General features: G+C 41.0%; 1 protein-coding gene across 1 annotated transcript in view; it reads left to right on the plus strand.

Annotated features, from left to right (window-relative positions):
* The window catches only part of ZBTB20 (zinc finger and BTB domain containing 20), a 70,409-nt gene that overhangs the window by 26,212 nt on the left and 28,778 nt on the right, over positions 1–15,419 (plus strand). Inside the window, exon 3 of the mRNA XM_011376648.2 lies at positions 6,991–8,595. Within this exon, the coding sequence (XP_011374950.1) occupies positions 6,991–8,595 (1,605 nt within the window). The remainder of the gene's footprint in view (positions 1–6,990; positions 8,596–15,419) is intronic.

Genomic DNA, 15,419 nt, shown 5'->3' on the forward strand with positions numbered 1-15,419 from the left:
GAAACTCATACCACAAGGTCCTCTATATTTGCTAAAATGTGATCTAAATTTTGATTCTGAGTTCCAGTTATAATATTCATAGGACCCAAAAAAGCAAAAGTATAACCAGCTTTTCCTGGGCACTGAGGTCTAGGAGAAGTTGATTAATGTAGATTTCAAATATCAACAGGATTTTAAGGGTGAATTTCTTCCACTGTTTTAGAATTCACCTCATCTCTGGCCTTATGGACCCATTTACACTAAGGTGTTCTCAGTAAGTGTTTCACTAGTGAATTGGTAAGAATTCAAGTGACCCCAAAAGCAATTGTATTCATTCACCTATCAGTTGTATTTGCAATGTTAGACATATGGTGAGGCATTTCTTAGTCCCTTCTTGGAGATAACGATGGACTTAATTTGAAATCAAGCAAACCAAAGAAAGACCTGTGCTGGGGGACACTGTGGGCGCCCCCAGAGCCAAGTGAAAAGGCTTCCCTCGAATTACTTCTTCCTTTGGACTTGAAAATCTCATTCGGAATTTCAATCTATTTCTACCCTTCAGACAAAGTATAAAGCTCTTACTTTTTGGTGGAGTGAAAAGAAGGAATGGAGGTCAGGAATGCAGGAGCAGTCCAGAGTTGGAGATGGGCTTGAAGATCATGGGGCAAATGTTTCCCTGGTTCACAATTTTGCCCCTTTGTTTCCCATACTTAAAGTATAGTAAAACTTAATGATGTAATTAATAGAAGGAAAGAGGAAAGGAATGGAGACAGGGAGATAAGGAGGGAGGGAGGCAGAAAAGAAGGGAGGGAAGGAAAGAAAAGGAAAGGAAAAACAAAAAAAAAAACAAAAAACAGGCTGTCTGTATAAAGTACTGTAGAGCTTTTAGGTGAACTCTACCTGGCTGACTGGATTAGAACTGTGTATTCAGTTTGTATTTATTTTTTATTCACCTTATACCACAGTATCTAATTTTTAAGTCAAAAAACATTAAAGATTGTTTCCTAGTTCATCTATGGATTCGTGTTAACTGTCAAAGGGGATCATCCACTCCGATAAAAATATGTCAAACCAAATTTTCTAAATAATAGTTGGCTTCTTTGATTGTAAAACTATACATTATATTCCTCCAGATTTCATCTAGCATTGTATTTTATTATCGATATATCTTTTTTCTCTCTTCCCTTTCAATCCTATTTCTATTTTTAAATCATTCTCTTCTGAAAGTTACCTTCTGTCACTTTTGGCTGAGATTGTTTAGTTTATGTAAAATAACATCAGCTCAACTTAAATAAATGGGAAACATCAGTTCAACAGGCCAGATGCAGCAGTAGCCATGAAGGATGCATCAATTTCAGAAGCTTTGATTAAGAGCAGCTTAAAGAGAGATACTTGAATCTCAATCCATGGGTCTTAACTTGGGGGAAACACAGAACTCTTTGAGATGCTAATAAAAGCCACTAACATTATCCCTTTGAAAGTAGAAACATGTCCATTCATGAAAAAAAAAAAAGTAGATACCCCCTAAAGCCACGTTACTTCCTAAGGACCTATAAGTACTCAAAATATCCTCCAGAAATATTACGTGTATGAATGAAATTTAAGTAATACGAAAGACATACTCAATTACAGTATTGAGATCATAAATACAATGGAGTTGTATGCACTTTAAACAAGTTAGTAATTTTCATCCCTCTGTCCAGCTAAAGTAAGAAGCCATACCTACAAATGTACATACAGGCTATTCCTAACTTTCATAGGTGGTGTATTTCTGAGAATATGTTTGAAAGTTGAACAACTTATTTATATTTTATGAGAAGAATCCTGTTGCCGATCTTTAAAAAAAGATGAAATCTCTAATGGTTCCAATACTCTGAGCCTAGATAATCTGGAAAATAGAACTGTCACTGGCAGCTGGCCCAGAGTATCCCATTACTCAGGAATGGGTAAGTGAAAAGGGGCAGCTCTCCTTCCCATAGGTTGCTGACCCCCTCATGATTCACCTGCAGGGGCAATGACACCTGGGATATGCTAGGTGTATGGAGCCAGGGTAGGAGAAAGACGTCTCCTTCTGCCTGCCACCCTCCACTCGCATTAGTGATTTCCCCAGGGTCCCCAGTCACCCTCCAAAGATTGTAAAGATGCCAGTGAGACAGAGAGGGCCATCTGCTCTAGGTGGTGAAACCTGTGAGCAAATAACCTCTATCCAACTATTGTGCAGAGGCTCAGCAAGTCCCCTCTCAGCATTTAGGTGAAGTAGACTCTAACATCTTGCCCCTGGCAGAACAACAGATGCAGATTTGGGGAGTAAGGAACCTGAGTTACCACATGCATCCCTACTTTTTCCAGTGAGGAATGGCTCTTTCTTAGTGTGACAGCTTAGTAAGTAGCACCAACATGCGACAGCTTAAGATCATCACTAATCAACTAATATATGAAAGAGCAACCTCAGCATACTAAAGATATCAAGGTACCATGTGAAAAAGTTGTGACATTAGAGACTGGGTCGTGGCGTCCTGGCCACTCTAGCCCTATTTCATGTACTGACCCACTTACCTCACGTGAGCCCAGTGGCCCAGATTGAAAGCTCAAGGGCTTTCGGCCCTGCCATTTGACTTAGACCTGTTGGCTTGACCGAAATTCATATTGGTTTTAATTTGAGAGCTCGTGTTTCCTTCCAAGTCACAGAGACTCTAAATTCCCATCTCACACTTGTACTAGTCTCATTTTATATATCTGGACTGAGGAAGGACTGGATTTCACACCTAATTAAAAGAGATTGCATTGCCTGCTGTTTCCTTTCTTGTTCATTTTCTCTTGTGCACAGACAGCTTTTTATTCTCATGCTAAGTCCTATCCCTGACACCCCGCAGCTTAAGGAACAGGCAGGAGCTGGGTTCCTACAAAACACAGAGCCGGGCCCTCTCTCACCTAAGTCACCACAAGCAGATTTTCCCTTTGGTACCCACTTCTGCTTCAGCCCTATCCACATTGTGCTCCCTGACAAAACAGTCACTTAGAATACATGATCACTTTCAGTGGTAGAATTCCTTGCGTGTTTCTTAGTGAATGCCATCCCAGGCTGACTCTGTACTTTTACGATAGTGGAAAGGAGATAGATTATTATTTTACAACACACACAAAACTATTTTTATCACTTTTTTTCACTTTGCTATCATGTCTGTGTTCCTATCACTGTGAGGATTTTTTAGGCGAGGCGGCATTCCCAAGTACACATAATCTTTGTAAAGTTGTATAGTTTTGTAGAGTGAGAAGGTTTTTTTTTTTTTTTTTTTTGAATAGCCCAATGCCTATTCAGCGCCAGTCTAGGAAAGAATGGAGTCAGCATTTTCACACCATTCCTTCCTATACAGTCCCTGAATAACCATCTAATCAAGATTTGTTTTCAATGGGGGACAAATCTTCTACAGTAGAGTATTTCAGATTTATTCTGTTGGAATCTATACATTAATGTCCATTGGATGAAAAGGACATGTTTGACAAAAGCCTGGACATTGCCTTGTTGTGGCAGAAACTTTTTCCCACTGTATTAGTGTTAAAAAATAAAAGAAAGCCTGGGAAAGGAATTGCTTCAGCATTGTGTGCTAAAGGAGCGAGGCACATTTGAATGGAGAGGCAGGGTCCCCCATCACATCTGTACGCATATCAGCAAAAACGATTCAGCCTTTCATGGCTGCTCACTGCAGTGCAGGACCAGTGTACTCAAGGAGATATTTTTAAAGTGTGTCTATAAAAATCCTCGTTAGATCAGGTCGTATATGTGTGCAGGTTTCAGTTTGTCTCTGTGGTTTTAAATGAAGATGGTGACATCATTACTGCAATAATCATAACTCAAACTATTAACAGAAACTTTTGTGTGTGATCGATCACCTCTGTTTTTGTGTGTGGTTACCTGATTGTTTAGATAGACTCAACCAGTTTGAATAAGTGGTTTGAATTTTTTTCATGTGTGCTCGTGTGTGATATAATGACAGCTTTTGCTGTTGACCATTTCCATCTCTAAAGCAACCTCCTTCATCACTCTTAGTGTCTATCTTCTCCTTTATGTCCTGAGAATTAGGACGTCCCCAGATCTTTGGGCAAAATCCAGGTTTCATTCCTCAAGTGTTATGCCATGAAAATAACACCAAGGGGACTGGGTCCTAATCCCAACCCTGCCACTTACTAGCTGTATAAAACTTTAGGCAACTCATTTAGATACTTGGAGAGACCTGAGCCCCTCTCACATCAAATAGTAATAATAGTACCTGTCCTAAAAGCATATAGATTATTCTCAGGAGTCAATGAGATGCTACGCGGGAGTTTTCTTCACTGTAAAACACTACATGGATATTAATTATTATGATAATTATGACAGAGCTTTCCAGAATTACCAGAAAGATGACAATTCTTCATCATATATGACATCTCTAGTCATAAAGTTGCGACTGGCGCTATGAGCAAGTGTGTGTTTAAAGGGTATTTTCACCTATGTGGGTAAAAAATATTTTTAATAAATCCATCCTACTCAGAGATGGTGATTTTATCAGAGACTCCACCAGTTTCAATGGTTACTGTTTTACTTAAATGGAAGAGATCTTGGTGATAGTAAAATTGTATATAGAAAACTTGACATTTTAGTGCCAGGACAAGTTGTTTTATCTCTTACATCACTCAGTTTATAAACTTAAAAATGTATGTTCTTTATTAGATGACTGAGGCTATGCCGAAGTCCCAAGAAACATGAACACGATGTGAATAAATGGATAGGTACTGAAGTAGCTGGAGGCCATGCTAGACAAACCTTTCCACACAGCTTTACTGCAGACCCATGGACACCTATGGGCCAGACTTCCTTCAGGGCCAAAGCAGCTAATATAGTGAAGCAGATAAGAGTGTGAACTCTAGAACCAGACTGCCTAGTTCTAGACTGCCAACTCTATCACTAACGGCCGACATAGCCTTGAGCAAATTTCTCTGTCCTCAGTTTCCTCACCTGAAAAATGAGGATAATAATACTACCTACATTATAGGGTTGTTGTTAGGATTAAATGAAATATTATAAATGAAGTAGTGAGACCAGTTCTAAGTACTGGTCAAGTTAGGACTTGACACATGGTACTCTCTAAAAAAAAAAAAAAAAGTTTGTTCTTATTATTATCGTGGTGCAGACACATACATAGGAGACTCACCAAGAACTTAGAATTTGGTCTGCTGACTTATTTTCTGAATATTCTTTTCTGGGTTATTGGAACCGTCCTCTGGAGCTATATTTTGTATTAGTACAATTACAAAGGATTCACTATTATTCTTTAGCAAAGACAATTTGTTTTACATGAGTAAAAAAAAAATAGAAACAAAAGCCAGATGAACTGTTTTAGGCACAGAACAGACCCAATGGAAGTTGGAACAAGAAGGAATTCTCTTATATAAAAATTTGTGTAAATCATGTCACTGAAAGGGAACAAAGAGCCTGTAGGCATTTATTAATTTAAGTGGCTATACATGAGGCTGATAAACATAAAGATGGGAACAAAGGAAACGAATGAGTATATAAAAGGATGTCACACCAACTGAGCTCAGACAGCATGAGGAGATTGAGTGAAGCAAGGTAGAAATTCTAATTGATCTCAGATTTACCTGAGCAGGTCCTCTCTACCAAAGCAGAGAAGACAGAACTTGAGAAGGTGGGCATTCTTCCTGTCCGCAGGCCATTACCTCTGGGACCTCTTCTAAGAGGACACAGAGATCTGGGTCACAAGCCAACAATCAGTGCATGGGCCACCTGGTTTTGAAAGCCCTCTTACCCGGCCTCTCTCAAGCTGATTATTCAGTCGTGAAGGCAAAAATGGGGAATCTGATTGAAGAGTGATTTGGAGAGAGGGATTCCTTAGAGCCCTTTGAGAAGTTAGGTAGGAAAAAAAAAAAAATCCCTAAGACTTATTGCTAAGCCGCCTATTTTCTTTCTCAATCTGTGACCACAATGTCACTGACATTATCCCTTGTCTTCACAGCCTAGGGCATAAGGTTGGCAATGGGGTCAGGGTATTCACAGCCTCCACATAGCTGACTGTTGCCTTCCTCCTAGGAGCTGTTTGATACTTCCCTCTAGCAAGTCCATAGAGTACCTACTTACCTAGGGTGCTCATACATCCCACTCCTCATTTACTCCTGCTATCCTGACCTAATTATTAACAGTACTCCCTTTCACTCTCAAAGTATCCAGTTTGAATGGTAAATATGATCACCTAGTATACTCCAGTCTCAGGTCAGTGCTAGCATCTCTCATCTTTTTAACACTCCTTCTTCATTTAGGCTCGGAAAATTCAGAAAACTACCATATCACATACAACCACCCTAGAAAGTACTCACATTGTTGAAGATGACGAGAATAATGTCACCTGTAGAATGTTCCTGTAGATACAGAAAGCAGCAGGCAGAATACAGATTGTATTCTGTAACCTGTCCCTCAACTGGAAAACACAGTAGCAGCTGTTTGGTGAACATCTTAGTCTGGGGTGATGAATATTGTTGCAGTCTATAAATAAAATAAGAAATTTCGACAAGTTGGGGGAAATGTAAGCTTTCCCAAAGGACCTGGGCTCAGGTCTCAAGTGGAGGTGGAGTTGCATGAGAATAAGTCTTCTACTTGCCTTTCAGTTCTTATTTGCTTAAGTTGTAAGAATGGCAGGCCGATGACCCATCTGTTTATTAGGCTGCTCTACTTCAACTGCAACCCTGGCTGAAGCTCTAGGTTATTAATATGGACTCAATATCCCAAAATAGCTGTGGCACTATTGGGACAAAATTCAAAGCCTTGTCCCCATAGGACATCGTACCTACAGCTTGACCCTTGTGCAAAGCCTGTCCACCTCTCCCCCGAGTCCACTTGTGTCTGCAAGGGGGTTGCTTCTAGGAGCTGTGAACATTACCCACCTGAGACCTAGGTGTTGGGAATGCAGTCAGCTAGCTCTGACCCACACCCTGTTTTGTGTCTGTCTTGGCGCACAGGTGACATCAGTTGCAAGGGGATGACCGAGCGCATTCACAGCATCAACCTTCACAATTTCAGCAATTCCGTGCTCGAGACCCTCAACGAGCAGCGCAACCGTGGCCACTTCTGTGACGTGACGGTGCGCATCCACGGGAGCATGCTGCGCGCACACCGCTGTGTGCTGGCAGCTGGCAGCCCCTTCTTCCAGGACAAGCTGCTGCTGGGCTACAGCGACATCGAGATCCCGTCTGTGGTGTCGGTGCAGTCAGTGCAAAAGCTCATAGACTTCATGTACAGCGGTGTGCTGCGCGTCTCGCAGTCGGAAGCCCTGCAGATCCTCACGGCCGCCAGCATCCTTCAGATCAAAACAGTCATCGATGAGTGCACACGCATCGTGTCACAGAATGTGGGCGATGTGTTCCCGGGGATCCAGGACTCGGGCCAGGACACGCCGCGGGGCACTCCTGAGTCAGGCACATCGGGCCAGAGCAGCGACACCGAGTCAGGGTACCTGCAGAGCCACCCGCAGCACAGCGTGGACAGGATCTACTCGGCACTCTACGCATGCTCCATGCAGAACGGCAGCGGCGAGCGCTCCTTCTACAGCGGTGCGGTGGTCAGCCACCATGAGACTGCACTCGGCCTGCCCCGCGACCACCACATGGAAGACCCCAGCTGGATCACGCGCATCCATGAGCGCTCGCAGCAGATGGAGCGCTATCTGTCTACCACCCCCGAGACCACGCACTGCCGCAAGCAGCCCCGGCCCGTGCGCATCCAGACCCTGGTGGGCAACATCCACATCAAGCAGGAGATGGAGGACGATTACGACTACTACGGGCAGCAAAGGGTGCAGATCCTGGAGCGCAATGAATCCGAAGAGTGCACGGAAGACACTGACCAGGCCGAGGGCACCGAGAGTGAGCCCAAGGGCGAAAGCTTTGATTCGGGCGTCAGCTCCTCAATAGGCACCGAGCCCGACTCAGTGGAGCAGCAGTTTGGGCCCGGGGCGGCGCGGGATGGCCAGGCTGAACCCGCCCAACCTGAGCAGGCCATGGAAGCCCCTTCAGAGGGCGGCCCACAACCACACCAGTTAGAGACAGGTGCCTCCTCCCCGGAAAGAAGCAACGAGGTGGAGATGGACAACACGGTCATCACTGTCAGCAACAGCTCCGATAAGAGCGTCCTGCAGCAGTCTTCGGTCAACACGTCCATCGGGCAGCCATTGCCAAGTACCCAGCTCTACTTACGCCAGACAGAAACCCTCACCAGCAACTTGAGGATGCCTCTGACCTTGACCAGCAACACACAGGTCATTGGCACAGCCGGCAACACCTACCTGCCGGCCCTCTTCACTACCCAGCCCGCGGGCAGCGGCCCCAAGCCTTTCCTCTTCAGCCTGCCACAGCCCCTGGCAGGCCAGCAGACCCAGTTTGTGACAGTGTCCCAGCCCGGCCTGTCGACCTTTACTGCACAGCTGCCAGCGCCACAGCCCCTGGCCCCATCTGCAGGCCACAGCACAGCCAGTGGGCAGGGCGAAAAAAAGCCTTATGAGTGCACTCTCTGCAACAAGACTTTCACCGCCAAACAGAACTACGTCAAGCACATGTTTGTACACACAGGTGAGTACAGGCCCCCTGGAGGCCTGGCAGCAGAAGTGGGTCTTAGGGGGCTGTGGGAATGGAGGGGTGGGATAGCAGGTGGAAGGGAAGGTTTGGAGTCATTGTTCAGATTTTAAGGAGACCCTCTCTAAGCCATCGTTTAGAAGCCCCAACTGTGGCCCCATCATAGGAACAAAGCACCCTGCCACCAAAAGACAAAATCACAGAAGCCTTTTATGCAGAAGGACCAAATGGGAAAAAGCCTTATAAAGAATTTGCAGGCACAAGGTCACTTAAATACACTGAACTTTGTAATACATTCTTTCATCCTAGATGTTTAGAACTGAAAAAGTCCTTGGAGTTTATACACTCCAATCACCTCATTTTACAGACCATGGTCATCAGAGCAGGGATGAGTGTTTTAGTCTGTATTAAATTCTACATGAACCATCAGTTTGAAGAGGCCACAACAAGGCCGATGTAAGCGTAAGCTGAATTTGTGGTCCCTGAAATGAGGAGGAGTGATAGACTCACTCTTATTTTCTATTGCTTATTCTCTATTTTCAACATCTAAAGACCACAGTCTGTTCTGGGTACTACCTTTTAAAAGGACAGTAAATTGATCGGGGCACATTTAGAGGAGTATGAATAGGATGATGAAGGATGCAAAGCTAGGGTGTATGAATCCCGGTTGAACGTCCTAGGATGTTCGGACTGCAGAAAAGAAGATTTGGGACATCAGATAAGTCATACCCAAGTATTTGAGCTTCAGGGACAGCAAAATGTAGTAGTTAAGTTGGTGCTTTGGAACAAGATTGCCTGGGTTTGAATTTAGACTTAGTGACTTCTGAACTTTGTCACCATGGGAAATTTACTTAACCTTTCTATACTTCAGTTTTTTGTCTGTACAATGGGGATAATAGTGTTAGATCTTTCTTATAGTGCTGTTTTGAAGATTAAATGAATATATGTAAAGTTTTTAAAACAATTCCTTGCGCATAATAAGCATTATGCAAATGGTAGCTATCATTAGTATTATTAATATTATTTAAATGGTTGGGTGGAAAGAGACATTAAGCTTGTTTTGTTTGGGTCCAAAAGATAGAAGTGGAGCAATGACTGGAAGCTATAAGGAGATTCTTTCCACTAAATTAAAGCAAAATGTTTGTTGGCAGTCAGAGATGCTCTAAGATGGGATAGACAGCCTTCAAAGGAAGTGAGTTCCTATAATTAGAGGTGTTCAAGGAGAGAATGGATGATCATTTCCTAGGGATGCTGTAGAAGGGATTCAATCATCAGGTGAGGTGGTGTTTCATCCCTGGATTCTATGATTCTAGAGCTAAGATCTGACCTCACAGCCAGTGCTCTTTCCTAGCTCCTTAATGGGACAGACATAGACGTGAGAACTCCGTGGATGCTCTTCCGTATAAGGGACCACGTATGCGATATGATCTCGCATAGATTCTCTTGTACCTGCAAATACCTACCCCAATGATGATCATCATATTGGAAATTCCTATTATGAGAGTTACTCTTCTTGTAAACTCTTCTGGCTAAATGACAAGTAAGTTGCCAGGAGAAAGTTACATACTCAAATTACAAGACATGAAAACAAAGGAGTTCTTCAAAGCAATCTTGTTTCTCAGATCAGCTAGCAGGAATAGCCAAGGGATAGGATATAAAACAGATCAATTTAAACTGGGGACTAGAAGGGAACAGACACCGAAACAAGGTACCCAACATGGAAGTGAACAGCTTCACTGGAACATTACTTAAGATGAACATTTCCTTCTTTGCAGTTCAGCTTAAGTCAGGACATTATATAAATCCATGAATGTAGCTTAATGCAAATCAGTTGTTCCTAAAACAACTTTTGTTCATACCTCCTAAAAAAATAGTGAACTTAAGAAGAAAATCAGGTAGTGGTGAGTCACTGTGTTTACTTGGAGTAAATGTGAATACACTAATAACCTGAGCTCAATCACAGAAATTTTCCATGTGGTATGGGTATCATCATTATTTGGTAAATCAATCAAATAGGAATTTTTTTTTTTTTAATTCATGTGGCAATTTATGGTTTACAGAGTGCCCTCACATAGTATATGTTCTTTCCTCCTCCAAATAGCTGTCTTATAAACCATCAAATTAAGGATTAAGGCGGGAAAAGAGACCAATTGTGGAACTATCTTCTTAGCCAAAGTTGACTTTGCTGGTCTTGGATCCATAAATGTTTCTGCTTTTTCCTTCTGTGAATCTCTTCAGTAGACCTAGCAGAAATTAAAATAAGGCTTTAAATTTGCAACATAAAATTTGCAGTGCATTACTAAAAATTACCTTTTTGGTGAATAAACACATTTATCCAATGGATTCACCAAAGGATTCTGTGGTTAACCTAAATAACTAGATTTGCCCATAAGAAAACCAGCAATCAGTTTGCACATTTATGAATCATAAATACAAAAGCTACAAGTAAAGTCATTTTATAAATATAGGTTACTCTTAATGTGTACCCTTCAGATATCTAGTAAACTATCAGGGTCCTCAGTAAATTGTAAAGGGCTTTATATTGGTGAGTATAACATGGCCACATCTGAGAACAATTAATAATGTACATCTATCACTCCAGCACCTCATTTAGAAGAAGCAATACTCTTCCCTTTCACTCCAGAATTATTTGGCAGTGTCAGTTTGGAAGGGCCATCTATCAAGACTTTTGTCTGACTAAAGGAGTCTATAACCTAACAACATGCAAAAACAACTGGTCTAGATTCTCAGAAGCAATACAGCCTGATTATATGGAAGTAATAAAGAACCTGGATTCACTGTGCCCCACTTTTTGAAAAAAAAATTCTCTCCAATTTCTTCAGAAAACACCAAAAGTGGGTCCTCCCAAGTTTACAGGAGCCCAGTAAAGAAAATGATAAAAATCCAAAGCAAAAGTCCAAATTGGTCTAAAAAAATTCCAGAAAGTACTGGGGATACTAGGAAGACTGGGGATGGATTCAGTATTCTGACCTATAGTCTAACCAAAAAGAATCCTACCAATAAAGAGTATAGACAGAACTAAAAGGAAAGAAATTTGGGTTCTTGGCTTCACAGCTGCTATGTATGGTAACTGACTTTGCATTTCTGTAGCTCCGTGGTTTAACGTCAGTGGTACTTGCTTTCAACAACTGTAGAAAATCAATTCTAAGATTGGATTCCAAGTAGAATTCTGTGTAGCTTTTTGTTAATGATCCACATAGTCATTGAAAGGAAGTGTCTGCGACAAATAAGTAGTCCATTGTATTGATTTTGGAGCTAAGCTCTACCTTAGAGAACCAAAGAAGCCCTGGTTATAAAGCATATGCCATGATGACTATAACACTAAAACTTAGAGTGGGACATAAGTGAAAGATGATTATACTTTAACTAGATTATTTGGGTTGAGTTTGCTTCCTCTAATTGTGGCCTAAAGCAAGTCACTTAATTTCATAACACTCAGCTTCTTTGAGTTTAAAATGGAAATAATAATTTGCCTGCCTTTTGAGTAGCTGTAAAGTTTTGATGCATGTGAGAGCTTTTCATAAAAGGTAAAGTACTACTTAATGTTTTAAAAAAAAGATTGTCATTGTTACTTTAGACCCCTTCTCCCGGGAGACATTGAGTTTCTTTGCTCTATACCCAATCTCTGAATAATAAGCTCTCGACATGTTTCCTTCCTCTATGGAATTCAAATATTCCTTGGGTTTCCCTTGAACTTCCTTCATAACATGAACATTTTTTTTCTCATTCCTTAAGGATTTTTTTTTTTTTTTTTTTTTAAAAGAAAATCTCTCACCTAACCACTCTTTCTCCTGCCAAACAAACCACGGTAAGATTTCATCTCTTCTAGGAGCTTCTCAAACTCACTATACCATAGTTTTATAAAAGTTGTGAGGAATGAAACCAACAGTTAAAGACATATTTGAATACAAGAGAATTAGAGAAGAAACAAAAATAACACAAACTATCCTGTCACAGCAAAGCAGGACTTCTCTGTGCCTCCTTCCAAGAGAAAAAAAAACAAGAGTCAAGGGGATGGGAGTGGAAAGGAAAGACAGGGGACATGTAAGGATGAGCCTTGGTGTCAGTGTAGATGTGAAAGATAAGCAATAGGGGAGATTCAAAGATAATCTTGGAGTGATGGTTCTGGAAGTGTGATCCCCATGCCAGCAGCATGCAAATTCTCGGGCCCAGCCCAGTCTCTGAATCAGAGACACTGGGGATGGAACCCAGGGACCCATGTTTTAATAAGCCCTGATTCACACTAGGTCGGGAATCGTGTCCCTAGATGACCTAGGTGATTAGGAGGAGGATGGCATCAGGTGCTTTTGTTACAAAACATTATTCTCTAAAATTCCACTCATAAGAATCTATGTGTTTGGGGAAAGTGAACCAGAGTTATGTAAAACAGCTGGATTTTTTAGTGGATAAACTATATTAAGCCTATGAGAGGTGAGCTAAGTATCTCAAACCGCACAGGTACCATGGCAAATGTACCCCTTCTGGCACTTAACAGGACTGATTTATATTATCATTATGTGGATGTCTTTATACCTTCCCATTAGAATGTAAACTCTGTGAGAACAGAAGCAGTTTTTTATACAGTTATATGTAATTTATATATATAATACACATAAATATGTATCTTATGCTCCAAATATACCCAGCACAATACCTTACACATAATAAACATTCAACAAATATTGATTAGTGAATGAACTGAATCTTTCTCTAATGACATCTAATCACTTCCAAAAAGAAAAATGGTCTGTTTCCACAGAGTGGTTTATTTACTATATGATATAGCTCCATAGAAATAATGCAAAAATGCTTTGCACATTTATATATTAAGTACTTTCTCCAAGAATATGAACATGTTTCAGATACTGCATTCTGCTTGTTCTCACCTTGCTCTATAATCTATATAATAAAATCACACCCATAATAGTAAGACTGACCAGAATGGCATTTGGGGTATTTATTTACCGCCAGGCATAAGGCTTTCAAACTTAGCAAACGAAACCAAAGTATGCCCAATTAAATTTGCATTTTAGATAAACAGTAAGTATTTTTTAGTTTAAGTATGTCTCTTGCAATATTTGTGACATACTAAAAAAATTATTATTTATCAGAAATTAAGATTTCACTGGGTGTCATTAATTTTATCTGGCAATGCTATCCAGGTGGAATTTTCTTTTAGGACTGAATTTTAGGACTTTTTGCTTTAAAATCTGTAGATGAATATAGGTTACCATATGTAGTTGCTTAAAAAATATTTGTTGAGTGAGTAAGTGAATGAATGTTCAAAAATGTGGGCATGCTTTCCAGGAGAATTTAATTCAAGGGACTTATACATAAATTCATTATTTTCTCAGCAAGACTTGAATTTCTTTTTCTTTCATTCATTTTCTTTTTTTACTTGCTGGTGAATATATTGTATCCGGGTTCTCACTTGTGTTTTCTTCACCAACAAATGGTAGATGTTTGGGCCTTTTTCTGAATCATATTATCAACGGCTCATTCAGTGTTTTTTAGCTCATTAGTGTCCTCTGCACATATGGTAATTTTGTTTGTTACTTTGAGAAACTCAGCTATTTTCGCCATGAATTTGATATAAATAGGTAAAGCAATAATAGTGACATAACAGTGTCATCAATAGAGTAATAATAGTGAGACCAAGATAGTATGATAATTCTCAGATAGAGGTTGTGTTATTAATTATATCAAGCCAGTGGAGTAATGAATAAGTTTTGAAGTAAGAAAGCCTTGGTTTTACCACTTTCTAACTGAATGATCTTAGGTAAATTCTATAATCAATCTGAGCCTCAGATTTTTGCCACACAAGAGATATAAATCTTAATAGTACTTACTTTACATAGTCGCTCTGAGAACCAAAAAATATAATTTATATAAAAGTGCTTAACCGTAAATGCTATAAAATTATCGAACCATTTAGGAACATATATGTTATGTGTTACAGCAGCATCACACATTTGCAGCATAATCCAGAGAGCAGGAAATTGTTTACAAGGGAAAGAGGAAATAATCTGCCAGGGCTGGAGTCATATTCTCAGCTAGTGTTGACTTACTGAGTGACCTTCAAGATGTTACCACTCTTTTCTAATGGAGATACTGTCTTCTGGGGATGTTAACATCTACTCCACTCACAGCATCATAAGAAAAGTAATGTGGATGAACTACCCTGAGATCTTCAAAATTCTGCTTAATAGCAAAATATTTTAGTTGTCACTGAAACCACAGATTTTTGTGAATGCAATGTGTCCCAATAAGCAGTACCCCCTAGACAGCCTCATAGTCCAAGCTGGCACCAGGACCGCACTGTGGAACTGGAGAGGAAGGCTGGCAGGCGGTTACACCACCCATATCTCAGGTGTGCGGGCCCTTCTCCAACTAGAATTCTCTGATGGAGAGCAAACCCTGCAGCCAGTGAAAGCTCTGTATGATTTCATCTGAGCACTCTCCCCTTGTTATCACTGAATCTTTCCCATTTTCTGTTCCAATCTTGGTTTTCCCCATTCGGAGGACCTGCGATTTCAAGGACCCTTTCTGCTTTCTTTGCCAGCAGCCACCTTCCCCAGACCATACCCCTGTCTTCCCTCTGCCACCTGCTCTCACCACACACTCAGTCTTGGTTTCTGACCCCTCACTGCACTCACCTGCATAGGGTGTCGTGCTAGAGCAGATGGTGGAGAAGAATGGAAAAAATGTGGGAACACTACTTCAGAAACACCTCCTGGTAACATCAGTCACTGTCTTTTCTGCAGCCCAGAAGAAGCCTGGTTAGAATGAGAAAGGATCAG

The sequence above is a fragment of the Pteropus vampyrus genome, unplaced genomic scaffold, assembly GCF_000151845.1.
Source record: "Pteropus vampyrus isolate Shadow unplaced genomic scaffold, Pvam_2.0 Scaffold1, whole genome shotgun sequence".
Taxonomy (NCBI): Eukaryota; Metazoa; Chordata; class Mammalia; order Chiroptera; family Pteropodidae; genus Pteropus; species Pteropus vampyrus.